We start from the raw sequence: 25121 nt of genomic DNA, 5'->3' as shown, positions 1-25121 counted from the left end.
TTGTAGACCAGGCTGGCCTCGAACTCACAGAGATCCTCCTGCCTCTGCCTCCCGAGTGCTGGGATTAAAGGCGTGCGCCACCAACGCCCGTCAACCATACCTATTTTGACAGGGAATCCAGGAGGAAAGTCCAATTTGATAAAATCTCTCAGTCTTGCAAAATGAGCACTGGTTCGAGCCATGAGGTCAATGATAGGAATGACCTGCTCCACAAGGGAGAGAGGGAACTCTTCGCACATCCACAGTGTAGCTTTAAACCTGCAGGGTTTGACAGTGAGTGTTAGGGGGGGGGCAGGTCACTGCTACTCAGCACTAGACAGTGCACCCTTCAGAAGCCCGCCCCCCCATTATTCCTGAACCAGGACTTGTAACGGACTGGAACCCGAGGCACTCTGAAACCTGACAGTGAAGGGAAAGGGCTTGACAGCACTTCATTTATCAACTGAGATTTACTAGCAGTGAATAAAACAGATCAATACAGAACAAAGGTGCTCCCGTCTCTGCTATGACAAAGGCTAAGCAGAGAGCCGGTTACTGTTGGATTTGTCAGATTAAGTAGCTTCAACATTACTTTTAAAGGAAGGGGCAAGGAATGATCAAACCCAACTCTGAAGAGCACAATTTCAGATGGTCCCATGAGTGAACAAGGGGCCACATCTTCCACTTACTTTTGTGTTCTAATCGTCAGCTCTTTTGGCCTTCCAATGTCCCTGTCTTTCAGATCAAAGTCTTCATCAAAGTACTCATCGGGTGTGATGGCCGTGGGGTTATTTACGGTGGCACACTCTGTGGTGAGGTCCTGCTGTGCCAGAAGTTATGGGTCAGAATTGCCTGACTCTAAAGTGCAGCCCCACAACCGGCTGCATGTGTCCACCGCACGAACAAGCAGTCTAACAGCCTTCTCAGTTCCATCCACACCCTCTTTCCATCTTTATGTCCTAGGTATGGAAGACACAGCCATATGAGGAGGCGTGGTGTGGAAGCTCGTACCCACTGTACCAAATGCACAGTTAGTTGGGGATCAAAAAAACGGTTGCTGAGCCGGTCTCAAGTGCCATGCTCAGAGAAGGTCCTTGTCTATCCCAGAGAAGAGAGAGCCCGATTCTAGGACCAACCCTTACTCCAAAATCTAGATTTTTTTCAAAGTCTCATTCATCTAATTTCTCCCCAAAGATTATGCTATGGGATAATCCTTCTGTGTGCTGCGAATATGCATTACTCTCATTAGTAGACAGGAAAGCTGATTTGGCCTAGAGCAAGGCGGGAAAGCCAAACTGAAAATAGGAAAGAGTGTGGAATCAGGGAGAGACCCCAGGGAGCTGCCCAGGAAGCGAGATGCTAGAGGATAGGTAAAGCCGTGAGCCACGTGGCAAAGCACAGATTAGATAGAAATAGGTTCATCTAAATGTAAGAACCAGTTAGTAGTGAGTCTGAGCTTTTGGCTGAGCGTTCCATAATTAATACAAGCTTTTGTGTGTTTGTTTGGGACCAGACAACAGGTACCAAAGGAAAATTCTGCCTCTATTTACAAGAGTATCCATAGTGCACCCTTGGGAGCTGATGTTCCTTTCCAAGTCAAGTGACCTATTCAGGACCCAGTGGCCATCACAAACAGAAGAACTCACCCCTTGAGCACCAAACTGATGTTCCACAGTTCCCAGCAGAGACTCCAGTGGATTCCGGTCCTCTAGAAAGGAGGGAAGATCAACAGAATCAAGCCCTCCTGATCCCAGTAACAATTCCACTTATAGGCAGGGAGGTAAAAGACACTCATGAGGTGAGCTTACCCCAGAATATCCTCTCATTAGGAACTTTAGCCTAGAGGAACCACTATAGGAATCCAAGCAGTATTACCATGGAAACCATTGTTATATGTGATTAACATACATCATTAGGAAAATGAAAAAAAACAAGAATTCAAGTAAAGCAGTTTTAGCACTGGCTTAGGAGACAGCTAGATGGATCCCTCACCCTAGCCACTCAGTGCTGTGCTCTGGCACTAGCCTGTACACCCGGAGCACAGCTGGTGGTCAAGCTGCTACCTGCACTTTCTAGATGATTGCATATGCCACATGCCAACTCACTGAATCCTCTCAGTGACTGTAAGAGTGGCCTAGTACCACCTCCATTCTACTACAGAGGAACACGAGGCCTACAGCACAGACAACTGCACAAGGCCACGGAGCTGGCAAAGCCAGGATATAGTAACCGGAGGCCAAGGTCCATGAAAATCTCATCACTGCGGTGAGGTAAAGTCACTCATCCCAGTGATAATATCCCCCAATATCTTCTCATGTTGTTGCTGCTGCTAAATCCAAGTTATTTGCAATAACACACATAAACAAGCCCTTGTGAATGAATGGCTTTAATTACGACGGAAATCAACTGTGAAAAACTCCAAGAATGAGTCAGACTAAGGGAATGTTTAGGAAGAGAAGTTAGGGTTTGCATATCCAAACACATTCACTCATGGGTCACAACCCCTGGAGGGTGTCAAACGACTCTTTCACAGGGGTCATCTAAGAACACCAGAAAACACAGATATTTACATTATGATTCATAACAGTGGCAAAATTACAGTTATGAAGTAGCAATGAAAATAATGTTATGGTGGGAGAAGAGTTGCAGCATTGGGAAGGCCGAGAACCCCTGCTCTACACGATCACACGATCATCCAGAAGGAGTCAGGGGTGCTCATTACCTTTATATCTCTTCTTTTCCTCCTCTGTCAGGTGTTCTGTCCGTATTTTGGTTATCACACTCACATTGTTTACTGTGTAAACCTTGAGAGAAGTGTGCAAAAGATAACAATGACACAGGGAATCCAAGGCAGCTCAAGCATAGCAAGACTAAATGCTGCAGCAAAGCCAAGCAAACCCAGCAAAATTAAAGTTGGGACCCAGTCAGCAACCCCAGTCTCCTCCAGATGGAGAGAAGGCTCCCGCCTAGGGACCTGCACTTCCTACTGCGAAAGGGGCTCGGCAAACAGCTTCCACTGGGTTCCTCTTGCTCCTAAACCTGCCTCCTGTGATCCATGGTGCTCTTCTAACTACTGACTTAGCTGAACCCAGGTTCTCTAGACCTGGGAGATCAGAGAGCACCAGCATCCCTTCTACTGACAAAAGAAAAAAGGCTTCTTCTAACTGGCAGCCTGAGCTGTGCCCTCAGCCTGTCTGAGGGTCTGGGTTTGCTGTGTGCTGACAGCTGCAGACAACAGTGACCACAGCAGCCGTCTCTAATGCAGCCTGCTGGACATGATGGAGCTTTTTTTTTTTCTCACCCAGAGGCCAGCAGAGGACCCTACAACACCTGGTTTCCTCCATCCCCGCTGTACACTAAGGAAAGTCCAACAAACAGCTTGTCAGTTGATAAAATGTCAGATGATATGACAGGTATCCCTATGATTACAGTGGTATCTCAGCTCAGTGGTGCCACGTAAGTGGGCTGGGCTAGTCTTTAAAAACTGAACCAGCATTAGCTCTAGAAATCAATTAGAATTTAAGTAATAAAGATTCACAGAAATTACTTACTACATGGTATCTTCTTTAAAAAGATAAACTGTTTAAATTTAATGTAAAAAATAAAATCAAAGGAATGACTGGCTCATTTCTCTTTAGGAAAGCCACAGACCTGCTCAGGACATGCTATCCATTTTCTGGAAACCATTAGATAAACCTCAGCAAGAGACACATTAGGGCTGTTCCCCAGGGTCCCCTGCAGATGCATGGAAACAATCAGAACAGGCTCCTCATTTGCACAGAAGCTAAAAAGCTATAATAATCTTATTTTTTTTAAGAGTTTCCTTTTACCTTTGCTTCGTAACCATTAACAACTTCTGCTTTATCTGTCCTCCAGCCCCAGAATCCGGATTTAGTTCTGATAAAAAGTGAACACCACAAATTTCTACATGTATAATATGCCATTCAGATTTCACCCCTACAGCCTTTACAGTCCCCAGCTTAAGTTAGTCAAAGATACTTGGAAATCATGGTCCCCTTGTCCAAAAAAGGATGCTACCAACGACAGATGCCTTAAACATCTCCCACCCACCGCCCACAGTTACCAATCAGTTTGCCTCACTCCAGACAAAGACAGCTTTCACTTTTGGCTTTTAAACAGGAACTGCCAGCACAGGGGACAAAGGTTGTGACATTTTTTGGACAGCGATCCTAAAGAAGTGAGGATGACCAGTGTTTCAAGGTCTTGCTTACTACAAGGAGGTATCTGGGTCAGAACTTTTATCTGGGTCATCTACTGCTGGCAGGGGCATAAAAGCCTCCACCTCCATCCAGGAATTCTCAGAAGTTAGGCACAGAGCTCTTCACCTCTTGGAGAAGGGCAGATGGAACAGGAAAGGCAATTAACGCTTCCACAGTGACTGAGTCATGTGTCCCTCAGCTCAGGCAGAGTAGAGGGAAGGATGTGGGAAGTGCCTTTTCAGCTCAGACACCGATTTCAATCTATGGACAACTTTTGAGGGAGCCCAGGGAGCCGTCGCAGCTGTAGAAACCCAGTTCTAGGGCTGCACACTTCTGAGGGGAAATGTATTCAGGATCCAAGAACAGCTCCTAGGTTCTGATTTTTCTTTTGTGTGCTGTGCTTTAAAGACAGGATGTTGCAGCGAGCAGTGGTACACTGCCTTTAATCAGTGTGTACGCCTTTAATCCCAGCACTGGGGAGGCAGAGGCAGGCAGATCTCTGTGAGTTTGAGGCCAGCTTGATCTACAGAGTGAGTTCCAGGACAGGTTCCAAAGCTACAGAGAAACCCTGTCTCAAAAACAAAAACAAACAAACAACAAGGCAGGATGCTGCTATGTGGGCCAGGCTGGTCCCAAACCAGTGAGCCTCTTGCCTCCACCTGCAGAGTGCTGGGATTACAGACAAGCACTTCCAGCCACTCCTGGGTGTGAACTGTTTTCAGCACATCTTGCTCTGGAGGTGTTTCCCCTCAGGAGAAGTCCAGTCCTCCCTTTATCTAGAACATCACATCCTGACTTTGCCTGGCTCTATGTAAAGTTGCCAAAAGTCTTCCCTTTGTGCTGTCTGACAGAGTGAAGTGGACACAGGAAGCTCAGAGAACAGGGGCAGGTTAGACAAACCACAAAAGCAGAATGCAGCTTTTACATTTTATGTTTCCAGTTTCCCATATCAAATTGGGACATAATGGGTTTATATGTCTGTTTTAACCCATCATAAAAGAAAGACCCATGGATGTTAATTTTCCTCTTGGGAGTTTACAGTTAGTACAACAAGAGCCACGTGGCAAGAGATGAAGTCCTAAAGGAATTATAGCAAATGCTGGCTGCTCTAGCTTACATTGCACAAACAAGAACAGGGGTTTGGGACCATGCCCAATAACTATCAAGTCATAGCTCTTGCTGTCACCAATAACAAAAATCGAGATATTCTGTTTGGTTAAATCATTCCAAAGTTCCTTATTTTTGCGACATCAATGGTGTGTAAGCTGGGAAACTGCCATTTCCGACACGCAGCCTCAGGGGTGCCAATGCTTACTCCAGTCCATGCTCTTCAGTGCTCGCTGGGCCTCCATGCTCTTCACTGCGTCCCCCCCCCCCCCTCGCAGCTCCACTCTGACAGCGGCTGAGTTAGAATGCCCAGTGTCAGTGTCTACTATTTTAAACCTGGCTGCTATGACTCCTCGTGCCTTCACTAGCTCTACATACACAGGCATCTGAAGATGACAGAGAACCCAGCTTCCTCCTTCCTGTCTGTCCCACTTGAGACCAACACAGCCAAGGTCACTTAGCAGACACTGTGATTTAGTGACTATTATACAATTTAAAGGCAGCTCTGAAGTGGTAGGGATTTTTTTTCCCAATATGGCACAGCATAGTCTTTTTGGGAAAAGAGTAAAATCCCAGTGCAACAAGTGCACACCATGGGTCAAAGCTCATCAGGAAGGGTAGTGATTTGTTTGTGTCAAATTCCTAGTACAGACCAGGAAAAGGACTAAAGCACCCATTGTAACATGGCAAAGAACCACGAGAACCATACATGACTGTTCACACATCTTTGAGTCCCCAAACCTCACACTCAGGAATGGCTCAAAGCTCTACGTATGTCTCAGGACACTGATCACATACGAGCACCATTAAAACAGAAGAGAGCAAACAGCTGTCTCCAGCACTCTCCCTTCAGCCCACTGGCAGCATCAGGAAAGCCAGCTCCAGCGGTCTGAAAACCCTGTAACCACGGGAAGACACAATGTACCTGCGTCCTCAGTACAATGGAAGGCACTCTTGTTTCCCATCTGCACTCAGTTAACTAAAGCCAGTCCACACACCCTGGATAAGCAACACTTACTTCATCACAAACAATGGCTCTAACAATCCTAGTAAGCAACAGGGAATCTACGACCTTAGGGCTCCAGGTTTTCAGGAGCTTGTTTTCCTTCCAGCTAAGGAAACTGGAGAGCTGGGCCACTTGCCTAGAGCCACTGCCGTCAGTCACCCTGCTCTCCTCTGCTGACAGGCTGTGGCAGTGACAACGGCCTCCTCCAGTCTGGAGCTTCACACAGAAGGACCTCACAGCCTGGAGAGGTGCATAATGAAAACCAGACCTCTAGCGAGATCTTTGTGGATGGTCCCAGTTGGTCCCCAACCCTCGATGTCCCTAGCCAGGAGCCTGACAAGAACACTTCCTTCTTCAAGAATCCAGTTCCTAATTTCAAAGCAGAAGCGACCCCCAGACACAACACCAGCTCCATGTCCTCTCTGTTGCAGACACTATGCTTTCATGGTTTTACTTAAACAAAAAGAAAAAGGCAATTATGTTTTAGATTTGCCTAAAGAGACCTCTCTGTTTTCTTCACCAACTGTGCAGTGGAAAGGAGAAAACAATCTGGAAGAGCGTAGTTAGCACATCCATGGAGAGAAAGGACGCTGGATCCAGAGCAGCGTCAGATTAGCTCAAATCACACTGAGGCACCGGCAGCCGGACGGCTCTTACTTGGATGGCATTGGAGATCCCTCTTAAAATCCTCTAGCATCAACCATATTAGAAAAGAAAAGGTCCTAATCCTGTCACAATTTCCAATTACTGCAAATATGCCATTAATGAAGGCAGTCCCCAAACTAGATGGTAAACTGGGCTCTAAATCCGCACCTTTCAAAGGCGATATTCTTGGTGTCAAGGCTGGTGTTGATGACTGGGCTTGTGAGCCGCCGTTCAACCTCCCTGCTTTTTGGCTTCATGAGGTCCAGGGTGAGGCGCTCCATTTCTTGGGAAAGATCAAAGTGTTCAGTGGTGACCACTCTGTCATCGTGGTTGACTTCCATCAGCTCTGCCCAGTTGTCTGTTAACAAGAACACGAGTGTGAGGAAGACAGAGCCAGCGATGCCACCTTCACCGTCAGCCCTCACATGCACTGCTAGCACTACAGCACACTTGTTTGGCTTTTTCTCTTTTCTTTCTGTCCTACTCCCCAGCCCAGAAACTGGAGGCTGAACCAGCCAGCGCCCAGGGTGACAGGGAGCACACCACCACTGAGTACCTCACCTCCAAGAGTGCTGATTACTGACTCTCCTTGCACAGTGTTTGTCTGGCCAGCAATCTAAAACTCATAGGAGACCCCAAAGCATCGTGCCCAAAATGGAGATTTTAAAACTAATTTTCCTTTTCTATTAGCAGCACATTTCCCCTCCGACCTTCAGAGACCACTGCTGGAGTTAGTGCTCTGCTCAGACTCTGGAGAGCGTGCTGCTCTCCACCCTAAACTAGGAACCGTGCCCGGTCAGGAAGGGACACAGAATGACACAGAAGGTGTTTACTCCAAGGCTCAGCAAAGTGACAGGTGACAGACAACCGGGGTGAAGTAATGAATGAAATGAGCAGGGAACTGGCCAGTCTCCAAAAGGAGAGGGGTGCAGTGCCAAAGAACTAATTACAACAGCCACAAAGATGAAGCTTCCAATAGATAAAGAATAAAATACAAATACATTTTGAAGGCTCAAAAGTAATGGGCTGCTGGGCATGGTGGTGCACACCTTTACCATCAGCATCAGGAGGCAGAGACCAGCCTGGTCTACAAGGAGAGCTCCAGCCAACCAGGGCAACACAGTGAGCAGGGATCACTACAATGCAGACTCACCTCCTCCCTTAAATATGAAACTTCGTCTCCCTCTTATCCAGCTCATGTTTTCAAACCCCAGCAGAGTGATGTCCACGCGCAACTTCGCACCGCTCTTCCAGATGCGACAGACATCATTGGGGCATATTCTAGAAACCAAGGGCACTGGAGGAAAAAGGCATATTATTGAGAAAAACACAGGGCTACGCAGAATGTGTGAGCCAGGAACTCAGGGCAGAGTGGTTGGGTCATGACTGGCCAAACACAGTGGGACTTCTTCCTTCACGCTTGTAAAGGAATTCATCCTAAAAACCAGAAATGGAAGCTGGGCAAGGTGGGGCATGCCACTCATAGCACTCAGGAGGCTGAGGCAGGAGTTCCATTTTGAGGTTAGCCTGGGCTACAAAGCAAGTTTGAGGCTATCTAGACAACCTAGTAAGGCCATTTTAAACTAAAATAATTTTAAATGGCTGGAGTTATATCCCCATGATAGCTCACTTGCATACACTTAGTTCAATCCCAGCAACACAGGCAGGCAGGCAGGCAGACAGGCAGACAGACAGACAGACAGACAGACTGACAGACATAACCAGGAAGGCTAGTGGTGTGGTTAGTGGTTCAGGGCATGCTTAGCATGCACCAGGCCCTGGGGCTCAATTCCCAGCATTAAATAAATTAACAGGAAATAAAGAAAAATGAGTCTTTTATTCTAACTCATCAGAGAAAACAGTCAACAAATTTGGCAGCAGTCTTCTTGGCCTGGACTGAACCTCCAGGGCTGAGGAGTGGGCCCACCTGGACTTCTCACTCACACGTCCACTGCTACACGGCCACACTGTAGCCTCCATTCACAATCTATCAAGGATGGAAACTCTGCTGTGTTTTTATCAAAGCTAGACATACTACTGAGATGAAAAGCTATCAAAATCAAGTGTTAGTTCACTGACCCACAAGAAGGAAAAGCAGATACCTACATAAATATATCATCTTTACAGAGCAGTCTGAGGAAATACATGCATTTTGTAGAAAATTAAATAGAAAGAAAGAAAACTATTTCAATATTTGCCTCATTTTCCCCAGAATAACAAGTTTGGAAGAATCAAGCTAAGCAACATAAGAAAAGTAACAAATTGTAGTAAGTCATGAAAATGTTAGCATTACAAAAGGCATTTCAAACAGACGGCCAGGCAGCCAGAGGACACAAGCCTAGTAGTCCCAGCTGAGGCTCAGGGGTCCAGGGCCACAAGAAGACCCTGCTTCCTAAAGAAGCTGCAAGCTTCGGCACACACTTGTCATCCCAACACAGGAGGCCGAGGGGCAGGAGGACCGACAAGAATCTGTGGCCAGCATGGGCTACAGAGAGCAGAAAGCCAGGTAAGGCCGTAGTGACCCAACCCTACTCACCCCAAGAAGACTAAAGTGGGTGTCAGGGATACAGAATACAAGAAGGAAACAGAGTGCCTGTATGCTATATTTATCCATGTTCAGGCTAGAGGAAACTACATGGAATGCAGGTCAGCTACCAGATTTGAATTTAACACACACCCACACAGCTTTTGTAAAGGAACATAAACCTATCAACAGGCTATGTAAATTTGAAAACAAGTAAGTCCCAAGCCCATAGCCACTCACCCCAGCTGGTGAACTCCCATTTCATCTGCACATAGAAATCCGGGGCCTGAAGAGCAGACAAAGGTTTACAATAGGTGACCCTGACATAAACAACCAAACCCACACAGCAGGGTTATGTGGCTCTTTTTCTTTTTCCTTCCTTCTTTGCTTCCTTCCTTCCTTCCTTCCTTACTTTTTTTCTGAGACAGGGTTTCTCTGTAGCTTTGGAGCCTGTCCTAGAACTCCTCTGTTGACCAGGATGTCCTCGAACTCACAGAGATCCTGGGATTAAAGGCCTGCGCTGCCACCACCTCAGGGTCTAATGTGGCTTCTTAAATAATTAAGGGAGGAGAGAGAGAAAGCAACTATGCACACCCTAAAACAAATAACTTCTATCTGATCTGTCACTTTGTCCGGATGAAAACACTTGCACACAGCTAAGAAAGCTAAGAGGTGCCTATGGCTCAGCGGGCAAAGGTGCCCCGCAGCCGAGACTGATGGCCCAAGTTCCTTCTCTGGGATCCACATGGTAGAAGGGGAGAACCAACTCCCCCAAACGTCCTGTGAAGCTCACATCATATATGCTGTGGTACACATGCACCCCCTCACTCCAAATAAGTAAATGCCACTTAAAAAAAAAGTTAACAGAACAGTGACCTGGTTGGGGTATAAACTTTACCCAAGCCCATCAGGCTCCCAGCATTAGAGAATTAAGAACGGGTCAGGGCAATTCACAGTTCCGGCTCTTCTCTGGGCTCTTCTTGGCTGTAAAGGCTGGATGTGCTGGGAAGTGCTTCCCATTTACTGGCCAAGAGTACACAAATGAAAATGGGAGGCTAGACATCACCTCCTCAGGAAGGGGGTTTCCCTTTGCTTAACCAACACCCCAGTTTTCTCTTAAACTTTTAGAATTTGGCTTTCTGAAGTTATGCCACCACAACATCCTTGTCTCAGGATTGTGTGGGGGGGGGGGGCAGCTCTCATTAATTTCTTATAGAAGGCTCTTGAAGGGCTACTTAAGAAAGCCAACTGACTGTCCAAAAAGAGCGGTGTGCCCAGCATAGTGCTGCATGTGTTTAACCCCAGCACTTGAGAGATAGAGGTAAGAGGATCTCTAAGTTTGAGGCCACTCTGGTGTACACATTGAGTTTCAGGATAGCTGGGGCTACATAGTAGGACCCTATCTTAGGGACAGAATAGGTCAAACTATTTCCTTATTCTTCCATTACTCTTCCACCTCCAAGGCTCTGCACAGGGCTACGGAGTGAGACTGTCTTGAGGGGCAGGTTATAGACTGAATTTTCCTTATTCTCCCACCAAGGCTTTGCAATGGTTTTTGTCCCTGCATAGAGCAGAAGGCAAGGAAATCTACCCTGAGTAAAACCAAGATTTTAATATTGGGCAAAGACCATGTCCAAGGACAGCTCCTAAGAAAGGAATGCTCACATATGTTCTAAGAGACATGGCTGAGACATACAATCATTAACAATAGCTTCTAGTGCCACTAGAAATTATTTAGGGACTGAAGAGTGAAACACAGCAATGCAACCCACTTCTAAGGGTTAATACGGGTCTTTAAAAAAATCCTCTGCATTGAATCCTAATTCTTTCTTGTCAAACAGACAACTGGAAGACTGGTAATGTAGCCCAGTGTATACAGTACTTGCCTGCCAGGCCAGAAGCCCTGAATTCCATCCCAGCACTACATGAACTAGGCATGGTGCACGCCTGTGATCCTAGCCTTGGGAGATGGAGGCGGGAGGATCATAAGCTCCGTCATCCTATTGACCAGTCTGAGCTATACGAGCACTGCTTTGGGGAAAAATGACTTGGCTCCGCTTACAGTAACTCAGATGAGAAAATGGCAGAGCCATGTGACCTCTACACACCCCTAAACAGACATTGATTTTTAAAACAATATATGTAACTACTTTACACTTCATGGGAAGTTTCATCGTGGGTACACGAGAAATGAGTATCTTCACAAAATTTCTCTTAAGCTTCAGACAGCTGCTCTAAAGAGTGCTCAGACAATGGTTTACACCCAGCTTTCCCTCTCTCCATACAGCCATGTTTCTTAAGAACGGGCCTTAACTAAGGCTGTGAAGCTGACTTAACTGGTTAATAGCTAAGTAGCTGTTCCAGGAAAGTCACTTCTTGCTTAAGCTGAGACTCCAGAACAATGAAGGGGGAGCGTCCACTGCCTTTGTCTATTGCTGCCCTGGGCAGATCACAGGTGTTTGGGAGTCGGTCCCTTCACTAGCAGAGATCACCTAATGAACAGCAGCCATCATCCCAAACTACCTGGTTGTAAAGAAAGATCTCAGAACCATAGCACTCTCTCTCACACTGAGATTCACAAGACAGATAATGTCCCCAAAGCCAGTAACTGCAAGTAAATTAAGGAAACGGATTCAAAGCCATACTAGTGGCTACAGGTGACAAGAGTGGTGAGATGTCGTCCCAGACCCTGGCAATGCCTACACGGCCACTATGCCTATCACTATTCTCGTGAGATGGCCTCAGCACAGGGCTCTGCTGTTAGGAACACAGGGCACTGGGCAAACTGTGTTTGGCATCCATTATCCTTAGGCTTGAGTGTTAAAGTGGCATTGAAAAAGATAAGCATTGTACCCCAGAAACAACACTTGTAAGAAACAGACCTTGCACTGCAACAAGACAAGATAGGCAGAGATCAGCACTATCTGGCAACAAAACAGCATATTCACTGTTCTTAAGACTTAAGGAAGATCACAAGGCTGTGGAGCTGTCTCCAGCCATCATGGCAGTGTTTGGCTCAGAGTGTGGTGTGGCCAGTCTTATGGCTACCTCAAGAATTTTGTGTAGCAGCTCAGGTACACCTTCGAGGGCCATGGATGTGTTGTGGTAGTCTCGGTGCTGCAGGACTGTGTACACCATCTCGGGGTCACCCGTGCTCACTGCTTCATGTAAAACTAGAAAACAAAAAGGCAAAGCTCAATCACTGAGTATCTGCATGTTCTCTGACAAATCCCAGTGCCAGCATGAAAAGCCAAGTGCGCAGCTCAGCATGTGCTTCAGAGAGCAGAGGACTGAAGCTGGGGTTGATGAGGAACAGCCATGGCTTCCGATCGCTAACTCATCATTTCATCAAGGAAAGCATAGTACATTTACTGGCCTCCTCAGGTACTCATACTGCCATGACTACATGTAGCTCTGGCAGGGGGGACTTACTTCCACATACAGGTGTTCTTGCGTGGTCCCCACAAAACTATTGTTACTAACAGTAAGAGGGTATCCAAACAGCAAACACCAAGATTTCACTGCAAGAGGCTACTTCTGGCATTCATGTCTTTGATTTCACCTACACTGCTGGCCTCAATGGAGTTCCAACCACACCAGGGTAAAACTGACCTTGCTGACAGATGCTGGAATGGCCATTTCTGGAAGACAAGTCACCCTCCACCGAGGGGTCAGGACTGTGAGGCCAGTATTCTGGCTTCATCTTGTCAACCCTGCCTATTGCCCTGAGATGGACAGAGCTAACTAAGAGAAAAATTACCACTGAGACTCATCATTTCCCAGAAACATGGAGATGAATGTATGGCTAATATGGATACTTGCCTGTCCATCCCTGGCCATTTTCTTTGGTCACATCTGCTTTATGTCGCAGCAAGACTCGAGCAGATTCCAAATGTCCCAAAGAAACCGCAAGATGCAATAACGTTCGACCCCGTGGGTCCAGGGCCTCTGCATTCTGTGAAGCAAATACTGAGGTTCATATACTGGATATAAAGAGCAGGAAAATGTACTTTTGAACTTTATGAAGTGCAGAAACACAGAACACACTATGGACACACTTTAGCAACTGTGAGCACTGTCAAACATGAATATGCGTGTGAGCACTGGTCAAACATGAATGTGGGATTAGAAACAAAGATTTCAGATGGCCACCAGTTAATTGGGTTTCGTTATTGTTAGATAAAGGTTTTCACAAAGCCAAGACTGGCCTTGAGCTCCTCCTTATCTCCCTGCCTCTGCCCCCCACATGCTAAAATTTTAGGAGTCTGCCACCACAGTGCCCAAGGTCTTTTTGTTGTAGCTAATTTTTTAAAGAATGAGTTCCCTTTTTCTATAAAGTTATGGGCCTGATAAAGAAACACTATTCAGACAGGCACTGGTGTCATACTCCCTTAATCCCAGCACTCGGGAGGCAGAGGCAGGTGGATCTCTGTGAATTCGAGGCCAGCCTGGTCTAGAGAGCAAGTTCCAGGACAGGCTCCAAAGCTACACAGAGAAACACTGTCTTGAAAAACAAACGAACAAGAAACACTGTCTTGAAAAACAAACGAACAAGAAACCCTGTCTTGAAAAACAAACAAACAAACACGACTCTAGGCCTCCAACATAAAGCACAAGCCTTCGCCACCATTCAGGTGAAGTCTACAAGCCAAGGGCTTTCCTGGAGAACAACTGCCCATACAACAGATGGCGGCGACTTCTCAAGCACAGAGATAATTTGGGTCGGATTGAGATTACATTCCCCAGCTGGACTTGCTACAAAGTCCTTCTCTCGTGTGCTGAGCTCCAAATGCCCAGAAGGACACACAGCAGCAGCTGCGGGTCTCACTGACGGGAGTGGGAGCTGTCAGGACATCTGTGGACTAACATGTGGAGAAGTGGGAGAAGACACACACCACACACGGGGCCTGCAGTCTTCATTCCCATTTTGCTATCAGAGCCCTGCTTTGGAGCTCCAGAGCCAGTGGCAGAGTCTGATGTGAGCACCAAAGCCCCAGCACTGCCTGCATGGCACAACTCTCTCTTCCAAGCACACATTGAACTGCTGTGAACTCGTGGAGCAAGGGTCTGACTAAAAGCTGAAGGTTCCTTGGCAAAGGTGCTTTGTCTTGAGACGGTTTAGGTAAATTTTCATCCAAATGAACACATCATAGGCTGCTAAGAAACGGAAGTAAAGCGGGACCAGGGCTAATGGCCATGTTCTAACAGTTATGCACCCCGTTCTGTACAATTGTATCTCAGCTACTGCGCAATGAGGATGAGAATTGTCATTGAGGAGAAGAAGAGGGAAGCAGTGTGCTTGCTGAATGTGAGATCCCTGGGCTGATCCCAGGTGCTAAAATAGGATATCACCCCTTTTTACATGGGGGATAGAAACCTTGTGAGAGCCTGAAGTTAAGTACCGTATGAACCCCATAAATACACTATGCTTTTCCTACATCATACAATGAGGTGAAGAATTTTCACCCAGCAGGGTGGCCCATGCCTTTAACCACAGCACCCTGGAGACAGAGGCACGTGAATCTCTCTGTGTTCAAGACCAGCCTGGTCTACATGGCAATTTCCAGGCCAACAGGGCTGCATAGTGAGACCCTGTCTAAAAACCGAATTAAGCCTTTTCATCTTTGCACTGAAAGGAGTAACTTTAGCTTCCCCTTTGACACGGCCCAGTTTCCAACATCATCTTGTACTTTGGGGTCGCTCAGTAAAAGCAGAGGTGTTTGAGCACAGAGATGGTGATGTCTCCCTGCAGAACTGATGCATGCGCACAGGGGCTGCTCAGTGGCTGCCGGACAGCAGCACGGTGTGGGCTCCATCTCACCACAGGACTGAGCGGCCCTGACATTTCATCACCCACTCAGAGCAACATGCAACGGCAAGGACGAGTTCTCTGGAATTTCCCACTTAGCTTCAGACCGGCTGGTCATGGGTGATACTCTAGTTTCACTTCTCTTGCTGTGATAAAATACCCTGACAAGAAAGCAAGTAGGAGGGGTAGGGTTATTTGACCCCCAACTCCAGGTCACCATTCAAGCTACAGGAGCTTTGACAACTGGTCACATCATACACGCAGTCAGGAGCAGGAAAAAAACACATACATGCATGCTCACATGCAGTTCTCAGCTTCATTTCTTCCTTTAGAAAGATTTATTTTATTTTAATGAGTGTTTCATCTGCATGTACACCTTTATCCCAGAAGAGGGCATCAGATCCCATACAGATGGCTCTGAGCCACCATGTGGTGCTGGGAATTGACCTCGGGACCTCTGGAAGCGCAGGCTGTGCTCCTAAGCACTGAGTCATCTCTCCAGCCCTCCATCACACACACTCTGTAGTACACTTCTAAGTGAGGCAGCTTAGCAGACTACCACATAGGAGGGCCTTCATGACATTACTCTATCTGCATAGGAAGGGAACTACTTACTCCTCCACACCCAGAAACAAAGAAGCACCAACTGAGGGGCAGACAGCACTCAACCTCCTGGGCAATTAATCTCAGACATGACATAGAAACAAAATCCAGTTCACTATGTTGTTAGCTTTCTTCTGTCCTAAACCACATTTGGCATCACATTTCGCGTGGCAGAAGAAAATTCTTCTGGGCTCACCATGCCTCCCTTTCTCAGGAAAACGGGAAAGGCATGAAGAAATTCCCCTACTACATTATGGAGACATTATGATTTGAAAACCATGGGAGAATAAAGATGAGAGGGGCAATAGGAGCTTTCAAACCAACAAAGCCAAAGGCAACAGAAGGTGTCTACTGCACTGGCAGATGCCATGAAAAAAAGACCTGGTTATTAACATCAAACAAGCTGCAGTGGATGCATCTCAGCATGTGGAAGCACTTCCCACACGAGCTGACCTCCTGAGAGCCATCCCCAACACCCAGGTCAAGGGAGATGGGCTGGAGAGATGGCTGTTGCTGCAGAGGGCTCACACAGAGGGCAGCTCACAACCACCGATAGCGCAGGTTCCAGGGGATCTGATGCCCTTTTCTGGCCTTTCTGAGCACCTGCACTCACTGGCATACACTCATACTAAAAAACACAAACATATAAATAAAATGTAAAGAAATAAAAGCATCTCTACTGACATATTACAGGACCATGGACACAGAAAATCCTAAGGACTACACTACAAAACTCACACTAAATGAATTTCGCATTCATACACTCATCAGTGTTGCAAGATAAAAGATCAAGGTATAGCCACAGTGGTGGTGCACACCTTTAACCCCAGCACTTAGGAGGTAAAGGCAGGCAAATATCTGAGTTTGAGGTCAGCATGGTCTACAGAGTCAGTTCCAGGACACAAAGAAACCTTGTCTCAAAAATCCCAAACCAAACAAAATGAAACAAAGAGATCAAACACAGCTAATTGCATTTCTATACATTTTCAAGCAAGTAAGCAAACAAACAAAAAATCCTTGGGAAAACAATGCCCCTTATAACAGCATCAAAAACAATAAAAAACATTTGAGGAAAAAATATCAAAGCTCACACTCTAAAGGGTATAAAAAACTGCTGAAAGAATTTTTAAAAGAATTTAAATAAACATTAGCATGGATGATGTTCATGGTTCAGAAGACTAGCTAGAGATAACATTTGACAAACTATGGTAGACTCAATACAATTCCCAACCAAATCCCAACAGGCTTTTGAAGAAACTGACAAACTGATTCTAAATTATATGGAAATGCACAGAACCAGAGTCATCATTACAAAAGAAAAGCCACGGGCTGCAGAGAAGGCTCAGCAGTTAGGAGCAATAGCTGCTCTTCCAGGTCACCTGGGTGTAATTCCCTGCACCCACATCAAAACTACTCATAACTCCAGTTCCAGGGGGATCCAACACTCTCTCCTGATCTCTGAGGGTGGAAGGCACACACATGGTGCAGACACATATGCACACATGGCACAGACACACATGAACAAATGGCAAACAGACACACATGCAACCAAACACCCATACACTAAACTAATTTTTTAAAAGAGAAAAGACAAGTTCAAACACATACTTTTTACAATTTTGAAATGTACTACACAAAAAACAGCTATCGGGACAATGTGGTACCACCATAAAGACAAATATCTCATCACTGGGGTAAAATTTAGAACCCTGAAATAAACACTTTAAAAAAAATTTGTGTTGTTGTTTGTGACAATGTCTCCCCTGGTCTCAACCTGGTATGTAGTTGAAGATGACCTGCCTCCACGTCCTATGTCTGGACTATGGCAGGTACTATCAAACTCAGTAAAAGTTCAACAAAGGCTTCAAAACAACTCACTGAGAAAGGAATACTCCCTTTAGATGAGCATGCTCTTCATATCCCAGTCCCAGCACTGAGGGCAGAGGCAGGAGGCTCTGAATTTCAAGACTACCAAAGGCTACACAGCAGGTTTCAGATGAACCCAAACTCCATAGAGACTGTCTCAAAAAAAAAAATGGGGGAAAAGTTGGACAGTGGTAGTGCATGCCTTTCTCTGTGAGGCCAGCCTGGTCCACAGAGCAAGTTCCAGGACAGCCAGGACTATGGCACAGAGAAACCCTGTCTCAGAAAAAAACAAAACAAAACAAAAAAAGTGCAATCTCAATGAAAATCAGAAATTCCTCAGAAAGTTAAACAGAGCAATCATATCATAAATGAACAAGATACAGTCTATCCATGATGAAGAACTGCATTTAGTCATAAAAATGGAAAACTGATGCATGCTGTTACATACATCAATCTGCAAAACATCATGTTGGACACAAGAGGCCACATATCACACAAGTCTACTTATGTGCAGTATCTGGACAACAGATCTACGAAGACAGAAAATATATTAGCTACCTGGGACTGAAGGGATTAGGGAGGAGTGAAAAGTAGATGCTAAGAATATATGGTTCATTTGTTATTTCTTTATTATTTTTAAAAGTAATTTAAATGATTTTTTTAAGAATTTCAAGTGTTAACAGGTTAAAAACAAAACTCAAGTTTGGATTTTGCCAGAAATAGCACATTGAAGGAGCTGGGTTGAGGCAAACAGACCAGGCCACTACTTGATGACAGACAGTGGCACAGGTGACATGTGGCATTTGGCAAGTGGGAGTGGACATACTAAAACCCATGAGCCAGGACACTTTAGATAGTGTATTAGCTGCTTTTCTGTTGCCATGAAAGAACTACCACGAGGGTTAAGAGTCCACTATCACAGGTAGCCATGGTGTCGTGGTGGCTGGAGCAGAAAGCTGTAACGCACATCCCAATCATAAGCACAAAGCAGAGAGTGAGCAGATGTGTGTTTGTGTACTTCCTTCAGAAGGCTGCACCACCGAAACCCCCAAACACACCACTAGCTTGGAACCAAGTGCAAAAATACAATTTGTTCAAACTACCAGAAAGATTCATAAGTATGTCAAGAAAGATGTCAGAAAAACCATGTGTGTCCATATGTGGCACACAGGACTAATCTACCATCTATAAGCTGTTTTACTGCCGGGCACGTTGCTCCCTTGTAAAGGAGAACTATAAAGGCACCCACCTCACAGTCCTCACGGGCAAGGCCTGAGCTGACACGGTGCCTGACAACAGTGAACACGCAGAGCCGGCTGCTCGGTGCAGCGCCCACACTGTGGAGGATCGGATCAGCTGTCACTCTTCCTCAGATTTGCTCGGTGTCATTAGATACACGGAGCTCGGCACTGCCAGCTAACAGTAGCTCAGAAAGGACGGGCTTTCGGAACCCAACAAACTCTGAGCCATTCCCTCAGCTGTGAGCTACATCAAATTAAAAGCCCAGCCTCTCCTTTGAGTCTGGAATGAAGTCAAGGACTAAGATTCTCACATCTCCTTTGTGCTTGCTAATTCCACTTTCCTAGCACAAGAGCCTTCTTCCCCACCTGCCATCATAGGCAGTTGAGAGGCTGAGTTTTGAGGGCCAGCTGCAGATAGCCTGGGCCCCAATCCCAGTTTCCCCACCATCCTCCGTGAATTCTTAATGCCTGTGCCACCTAGCATGTGGAAATGCTACCTTAGGCCTCCAACAGAAGGGTACAGCACAACAACTGCCTGGGGCCTCTGGGCCTGGGGCTCTTGCCTCAAATCAGATAGGAAAAGGTAACTCCTATCTGAGTGGTTTTGTGAGTTTGTGCTCCTGATGACCCAGGAGGAGCTCCAGAGAGTCTGCAGGTGCTTCATCTCAGATGCCTTCAGACTGGCCTCCAGGCAAAGAGTGCTGACTAGAATATGTGCCCAGAGACCTCACCTGGCCTGCCACCGGCTTCATCAGGCTCCAGGGACTGCTGCTGTCTGGAACATTCTCTTCTCTTCCTGGCTGCTGGGCCTCCGCTGCTAGCTTCAGAAGAGTGTTCTATCTGCCACTCTCCACCTGACTTGACTCCCAGTGCTCCTATGCTCCATGTACAAACTCCCCTCCGCCTTCATCCCAGTAAGTGTTCATTCATTCTCCAGCACCAGTGGGAGGCCAGCAGAGCTCCAAAGACCTCCTGGCCAAACGACAACTGAGCACAAGTCACCAACCTCAAAGCCCCGCTGTCCATTAAGGAGCCAAAGAGGCACTGTAAGGATGTCTTCTAACGCTTGGGATACTCACAGTTGGCCATGTTATACCTGTGCTAGCTACCAGTGACACGTTAAGCCGGCGAGAACTTACTGTCTAGTCTGGATAAACTCAACTTTTTTGTGTGCTGCAATAGGTCCTGGAACAAAATACAATTCTAATGTGCCAGCTGCAGCCCCACTCATGTGACAGACGACCAGAGGAGCAGACAGCAGAAACGCAACGGCAACAACAGCAAGGCAAGCAGCACTTCATTGTTCAGCTCATGGGAATTCTTGGTTTTTAATTTTGCAGCCAACTCCCAACTCCTGTAGAAAAACCAGAATATGCATGAAACAGCTAAATCCCAGGTTCTTGAACTCAGTGGCTACTGCTCGGTAGCATTGCACCCATTCACTGTGCGCCAAAAGTTTGATCCATTGCCATCCTTAGTTTCCCTGAAGGAGAAGCAAGCTTTCCAAATGGTGAGCAAGACAGGAAGGCAGGTTTGAGGCCAGTCTGGGTCAGTTGTTTGTAAGATTTTAATGGCTAGCCTGGTATGGTAGAACACCCTCCAATCCCAGCACACAGGAGGCTGAGGCAGGAAGACTGCTGAGGGCAGCAGGAAGAGCATAGCAAAACCACGCATAGCAGGGCTAAGAAGGTGGCTAGGTGTTTAAAGTGCCTGCTAGGCATGCATCAGGACCTGAAGTCAGATCCCAGTGCCTATGAAAAAGCCAAGCATGGCACACACCTGTCACCCCGCACTAAGGACACAGGAACAGGAGCATCCTGACCAGTCAGTCTAGCAGAAAGTGTGAGTTCCAGGCTCAGTGATAAAAACCTGTCTCACAAAAGTAAAAGAAATGACTGAGGAAGATATCCCAACATCAGCCTCTGACCTCGCCCACACACACATACCCTCACGGGCAGGACCACACAAACACATACAACACAAACCAGGAACAGACATACACCTCACAACCGCATACAGCACAGAGGGGGAAAAAGCAAGAGTACAAAATTTGACTTTTTATTTCTCTTCTAGGTTTGTCTTTCTCTCCAGAGGGAAGAGGGATGAGGAGAAAGGGGAAAGGGAGGACAGGAAGGAAAGAGAGGGTTTAGAGAGACGACAACTCTCCTCTCAGGCTTCATATTATGACTCAAACACAAGCTAAGCACACAAGTGAGCTGCTCTTCAGATCTCTGGGATGGGACGCACAATGACACCTACCTCAGAGAGCAGGCAGAACTAAATCAAAGATGCCAGGGGCCCAAGAGATGGCTCAGTGGGTAAAGGCAACAGCCACCAAACCCGAAGAGCTGACTCTATCTCTGGGACCCACAGAGTGGAAGGAAAGAAGGGTCCCTGTGCTCCTGTGTACATGTTTGTATCTCCCTCTTCCCTGAAACACACACACACAATTTAAATACAAAAAAATTAAGATTGCATTAAAAAATACTTTAGCGGAAGCAGGGCACAATGGCTCATGTCTTTAATTCCAGCAGTCAGTCAGGAGATGAGTGAGGCAGGAGGACTGCCTAGGCCCCACAGTTAAGTTAACCAATCAACAATCAACCAGTCACTTGGGCACAGCACTCGGCCTTCCACGTCTCACTCCCTACCTGCACAGAACATGCCGGACACATGACTTAGTCAGCATTAGTACTGACCATTAAATCCACTGCCTCCTGATCAAAAAGGAAGTTAGTTATATCATACTCAACAGGGAATCTGAATTAGCACGAAGCAACACGTATTTCCTGCCAAGTTACTTAAGGATATTTTAGTGATATCAATTATCTTGACCCCAACCAGTTCTACAGTTTGTAAGGACTCAAACAAAATGCAAGTCTGAAGAGTTTCACAGTGGTGGCAGCAAAGCACGGGCTACATAGCCGCTCTCTTCCTGCCACTTCAATAGCAAATTTCAAGGCTGAAGTGAGACAGTCAAGATGTCCATGCCAAGGTCTCCACCCCAGAGGCAAATGCTACATTGTGAAATGGCCCATTGTAGCAAGAGTAACATCAACCCAGAGAATCCAAAGTATGAGCATCCTTTCTCAGCCTTGAAGTCAAGAGCAGTAAAGACCTCAAGTTTTCTTTCACAAAATCTATTACAAGATTTTAATTCCCAAGCACTGCCAAGCCTGTGATCCCAGGTTGGGGTGTGGGGTGGGTGTGAGGGGACTGGGTGGGGGGTTGTCACTGATAGGGTTTGAGGCCAGCCTGGGCTGCACAGACGACTTGCAGGCTACCTAGAGTTTACACAATGACATCCTGTCTCAAAACAAAAATAAAATATTTTAATTGCAAATGTCCTTAAGGCCTGTCATGGTCAAAGACAGAACTTTCAGAGGATACCTTTGTCCCAGTTTGCAGGAAATGCTGACTTTGCCACTGCTGAGATCATAAGCTAAGGTCGCTCTGACATCAACAGACAGCTCGTCCTCGTCACAGAGTAGAAGCCCGTGGGTTGATGATGGAGAACCTCTCCATCACACGGGATCTCGATTCTGTGACTCTGTGTGCATGCTCAACACTGCACAAGCTGAGAACTATCATCTACTGCGAAACCAGCACTGAGGACTGAGCCCAGAGTCCTACCAGGCCAGACAAGCGTCTCAGCACTAAGAGCCATAAACCAACTCCTCTTCTTTCTCTCTCTCTCTGTGTGTGTGTGTGTGTGTGTGTGTGTGTGTGTGTGTATTTTTTTAACTTCTTAATCTGAGACCTGTACTGGCCTTGAACTTGTAATACTTCTGCCTCAGCTTGGTTACGTGTGTGCCACTATGTCCAGTCAAAACTGGTTACTTGCTGAAATGTCCAGAATAAGACTTGGGGAGAGACCTACAAGAGTCCAGAGAGGTCTCTGGACTGGTCTAACGGAGGATTCTATCAGCAGGTACACTGAGAGGGCGGGCTGGCAGTGAATCATTCTCTCTGGGGGCCTGTGTCATTATCTCTTTAATTCTTCAACACTCACTCTATCGTCTAATTAAGAACAATGACTCTCACAAAACCTTGTTCTGTCTGGATACCACCCCCTACGCTGAGGATGAAACCAGGGCATCCCACACAATAGACGAGTGTTGTACCGCTGGGCTTTCTTGTTTATTTTCAGACAGACTCTCATCAAATTGCCCAGGCTAGCCTCCAGCTTTAGTCTTCCTGTTTCAACCACCTGGGCAGCCTGGGTTACTGGTGTTCACCACCATACCTGCCACGGAATTCTTTTTTAAATGACAAAAGTGACTTCTGACTCTCTAAGGGTGTCCAGACAACTTAAAACACACATGGCAAGCTGCACACCAACTCTTAGCACAACTGTTCAGACAGCAAGCTATGGAGTGGACCCAATGTTTGCCAACCAAAAGAACCAAAAGTCTTGACAATTACAGAATGTGAAGTCATTCAAAAGCAGGCCTTTAACAGACTGGCAAAGATGAACGAAGACAACAGTGACAATCAAACCCGATTTCAGGAGTAATTACAAATCCTTATCTTGTTTGCTATTTGTTAGTTTGGAACTCAAGGGCACCAATACCTACAAGAAATGCTGCAGTACCATAAATGCCATAGTCTTGAGCCAGCTGATGGCTCAGCATTCAGGAGGCTACCCCCCAAATTGGAGGCCAACCTGGGCTACAGAGTGCATTCCAGGCTAAGCAGAGCAACACAATGAAACCCTGTCTCAAAAAAAGAAAGAAAAGAAATGAAACGGAATGAAAAAAGAAAAACCAAGAAACCCAAACAACAAAATAAGAATATACATAGCCGGGTGATAGTGGCGCACGCCTTTAATCCAAGCACTTGGCAAGCAGATGCAGGCGGATCTCTGTGAGTTTGAGGCCAGCCTGGTCTACAAGAGCTAGTTCCAGGACAGGCTCCAAAGCTACAGAGAAACCCTGTCTCAAAAAACAAGAAAAACAAACAAACAAACAAAGAATATACATATACAGCAAAAATTCTCAACCAAGTACTATTGACGTTTGGAGTTAGATAACTCCGTTGTGGGTGGGACACCATAGGACACAGCGGGGTCCCTGGTCTTCACCCAACTAGATGAGAACAGCACCTACCTCGCAAGTCTAACAACCAAAAATGTCTCTTTGCTCTGCCAAATGTTCCCTACCATCTCCAAGGGAGAACCACTGAGTTTGTGAAATGACAATATATTTTTAAAAAACAAAAACAAGACGGCCAAAGCACTACAGACAGGGAGGGGCTCTAAGGGGTCTGAACACCAGAGATTCTCAAACTTTACATCAACCATCCTGGGGAGCTCGTTAAATTCTGATTCCTAGGCCCATCCCCAGGACCATCAATCTAGACAAGGACTGGGTTTTCCCTCATCACTGCCAACATCCTCACCCTTTGGGAAAGGTAGCATGGGCCCCAGAACACAACGGCTTTGCCCAAGGTCACAAGGGAGTTAGAACCGGGCCTCTGAAGCCAACCAAGCTCTTCTTCGGCACAAGGGTGGATGAAGTAAGGTGTGTGTGTGTGTGTGTGTGTGTGTGTGTGTGTGTGTTTCTCTTCCGCCTTCAAGGCCATAAAGCTTAAAGGTGCATTCTGGGGCCAGTCAACCTGAGATAAAAGATCCCGTCTTGGTACTCATTAGCCCGGTGGCCTTGCGCAAGGCAAGTAGACTAAGTAGGCTCTGGGGTCTCAGTTTCCTTCCGTGTTATATACGCATCATTCCTAGCGATATCGGAAAGAGGACACTAAACCAAAAGCCCTCGACATAAGGCCGGGTCTACAGGACTCGCTTGCTGCGGGTCCTAGCGGGACCCACAAAGCTGAAGGGCTGAGCGGGGCTCGGGAAGGAGGCGAACCGACCCCAACTCCGCGCCGCGCACCTCACCTGGCCCCGCAGCTCCTTCTCCAGCTGCCGGTAGTCGTTGTTCCAGACCAAAAGGTGCAGCGGAAAGCGGCTGCTGGCGTCGCGGGCTGAGGACATGGCGAGGAGGCCGCGGCCCGGGCCTGACCGCCCGCCTGCCACCAGCCTCGACCCTACAGGGTCTCGGGGACCCGCCCGACTGGCCGGAGAGCGAGAGGAGGAGAGCGAGCGGGCGAGTGCGGGGCGAGGCGG

The 25121-nt window shown here is 46.8% G+C and overlaps 1 protein-coding gene across 2 annotated transcripts in view; it reads right to left on the bottom strand.

Moving 5' to 3' along the window:
* The window catches only part of Ankrd13a (ankyrin repeat domain 13A), a 31019-nt gene extending 5905 nt beyond the window's left edge, over window positions 1-25114 (bottom strand). The window contains exons 1-11 of one of the 2 annotated variants that reach the window (XM_026784853.1): window positions 24894-25114; window positions 13304-13436; window positions 12530-12654; window positions 9722-9767; window positions 8111-8254; window positions 7126-7315; window positions 3810-3876; window positions 2702-2783; window positions 1626-1687; window positions 669-802; window positions 101-258 (exon numbers count right to left, since the gene is read on the bottom strand). In XM_026784853.1, coding sequence (XP_026640654.1) covers window positions 101-258; window positions 669-802; window positions 1626-1687; window positions 2702-2783; window positions 3810-3876; window positions 7126-7315; window positions 8111-8254; window positions 9722-9767; window positions 12530-12654; window positions 13304-13436; window positions 24894-24989 — 1237 coding nt within the window. In that variant the 5' untranslated portion in view covers window positions 24990-25114. The remainder of the gene's footprint in view (window positions 1-100; window positions 259-668; window positions 803-1625; window positions 1688-2701; window positions 2784-3809; window positions 3877-7125; window positions 7316-8110; window positions 8255-9721; window positions 9768-12529; window positions 12655-13303; window positions 13437-24893) is intronic. The other variant, XM_005344282.2, reaches the window with a different exon arrangement.
* Window positions 25115-25121: the final 7 nt, after the last annotated feature.

This window comes from Microtus ochrogaster, chromosome 2 (genome assembly GCF_000317375.1).
Source record: "Microtus ochrogaster isolate Prairie Vole_2 chromosome 2, MicOch1.0, whole genome shotgun sequence".
NCBI lineage: Eukaryota > Metazoa > Chordata > Mammalia > Rodentia > Cricetidae > Microtus > Microtus ochrogaster.
Note: the sequence above shows the minus strand (reverse complement) of the source record. Positions and strands in the feature narration are given on the sequence as shown.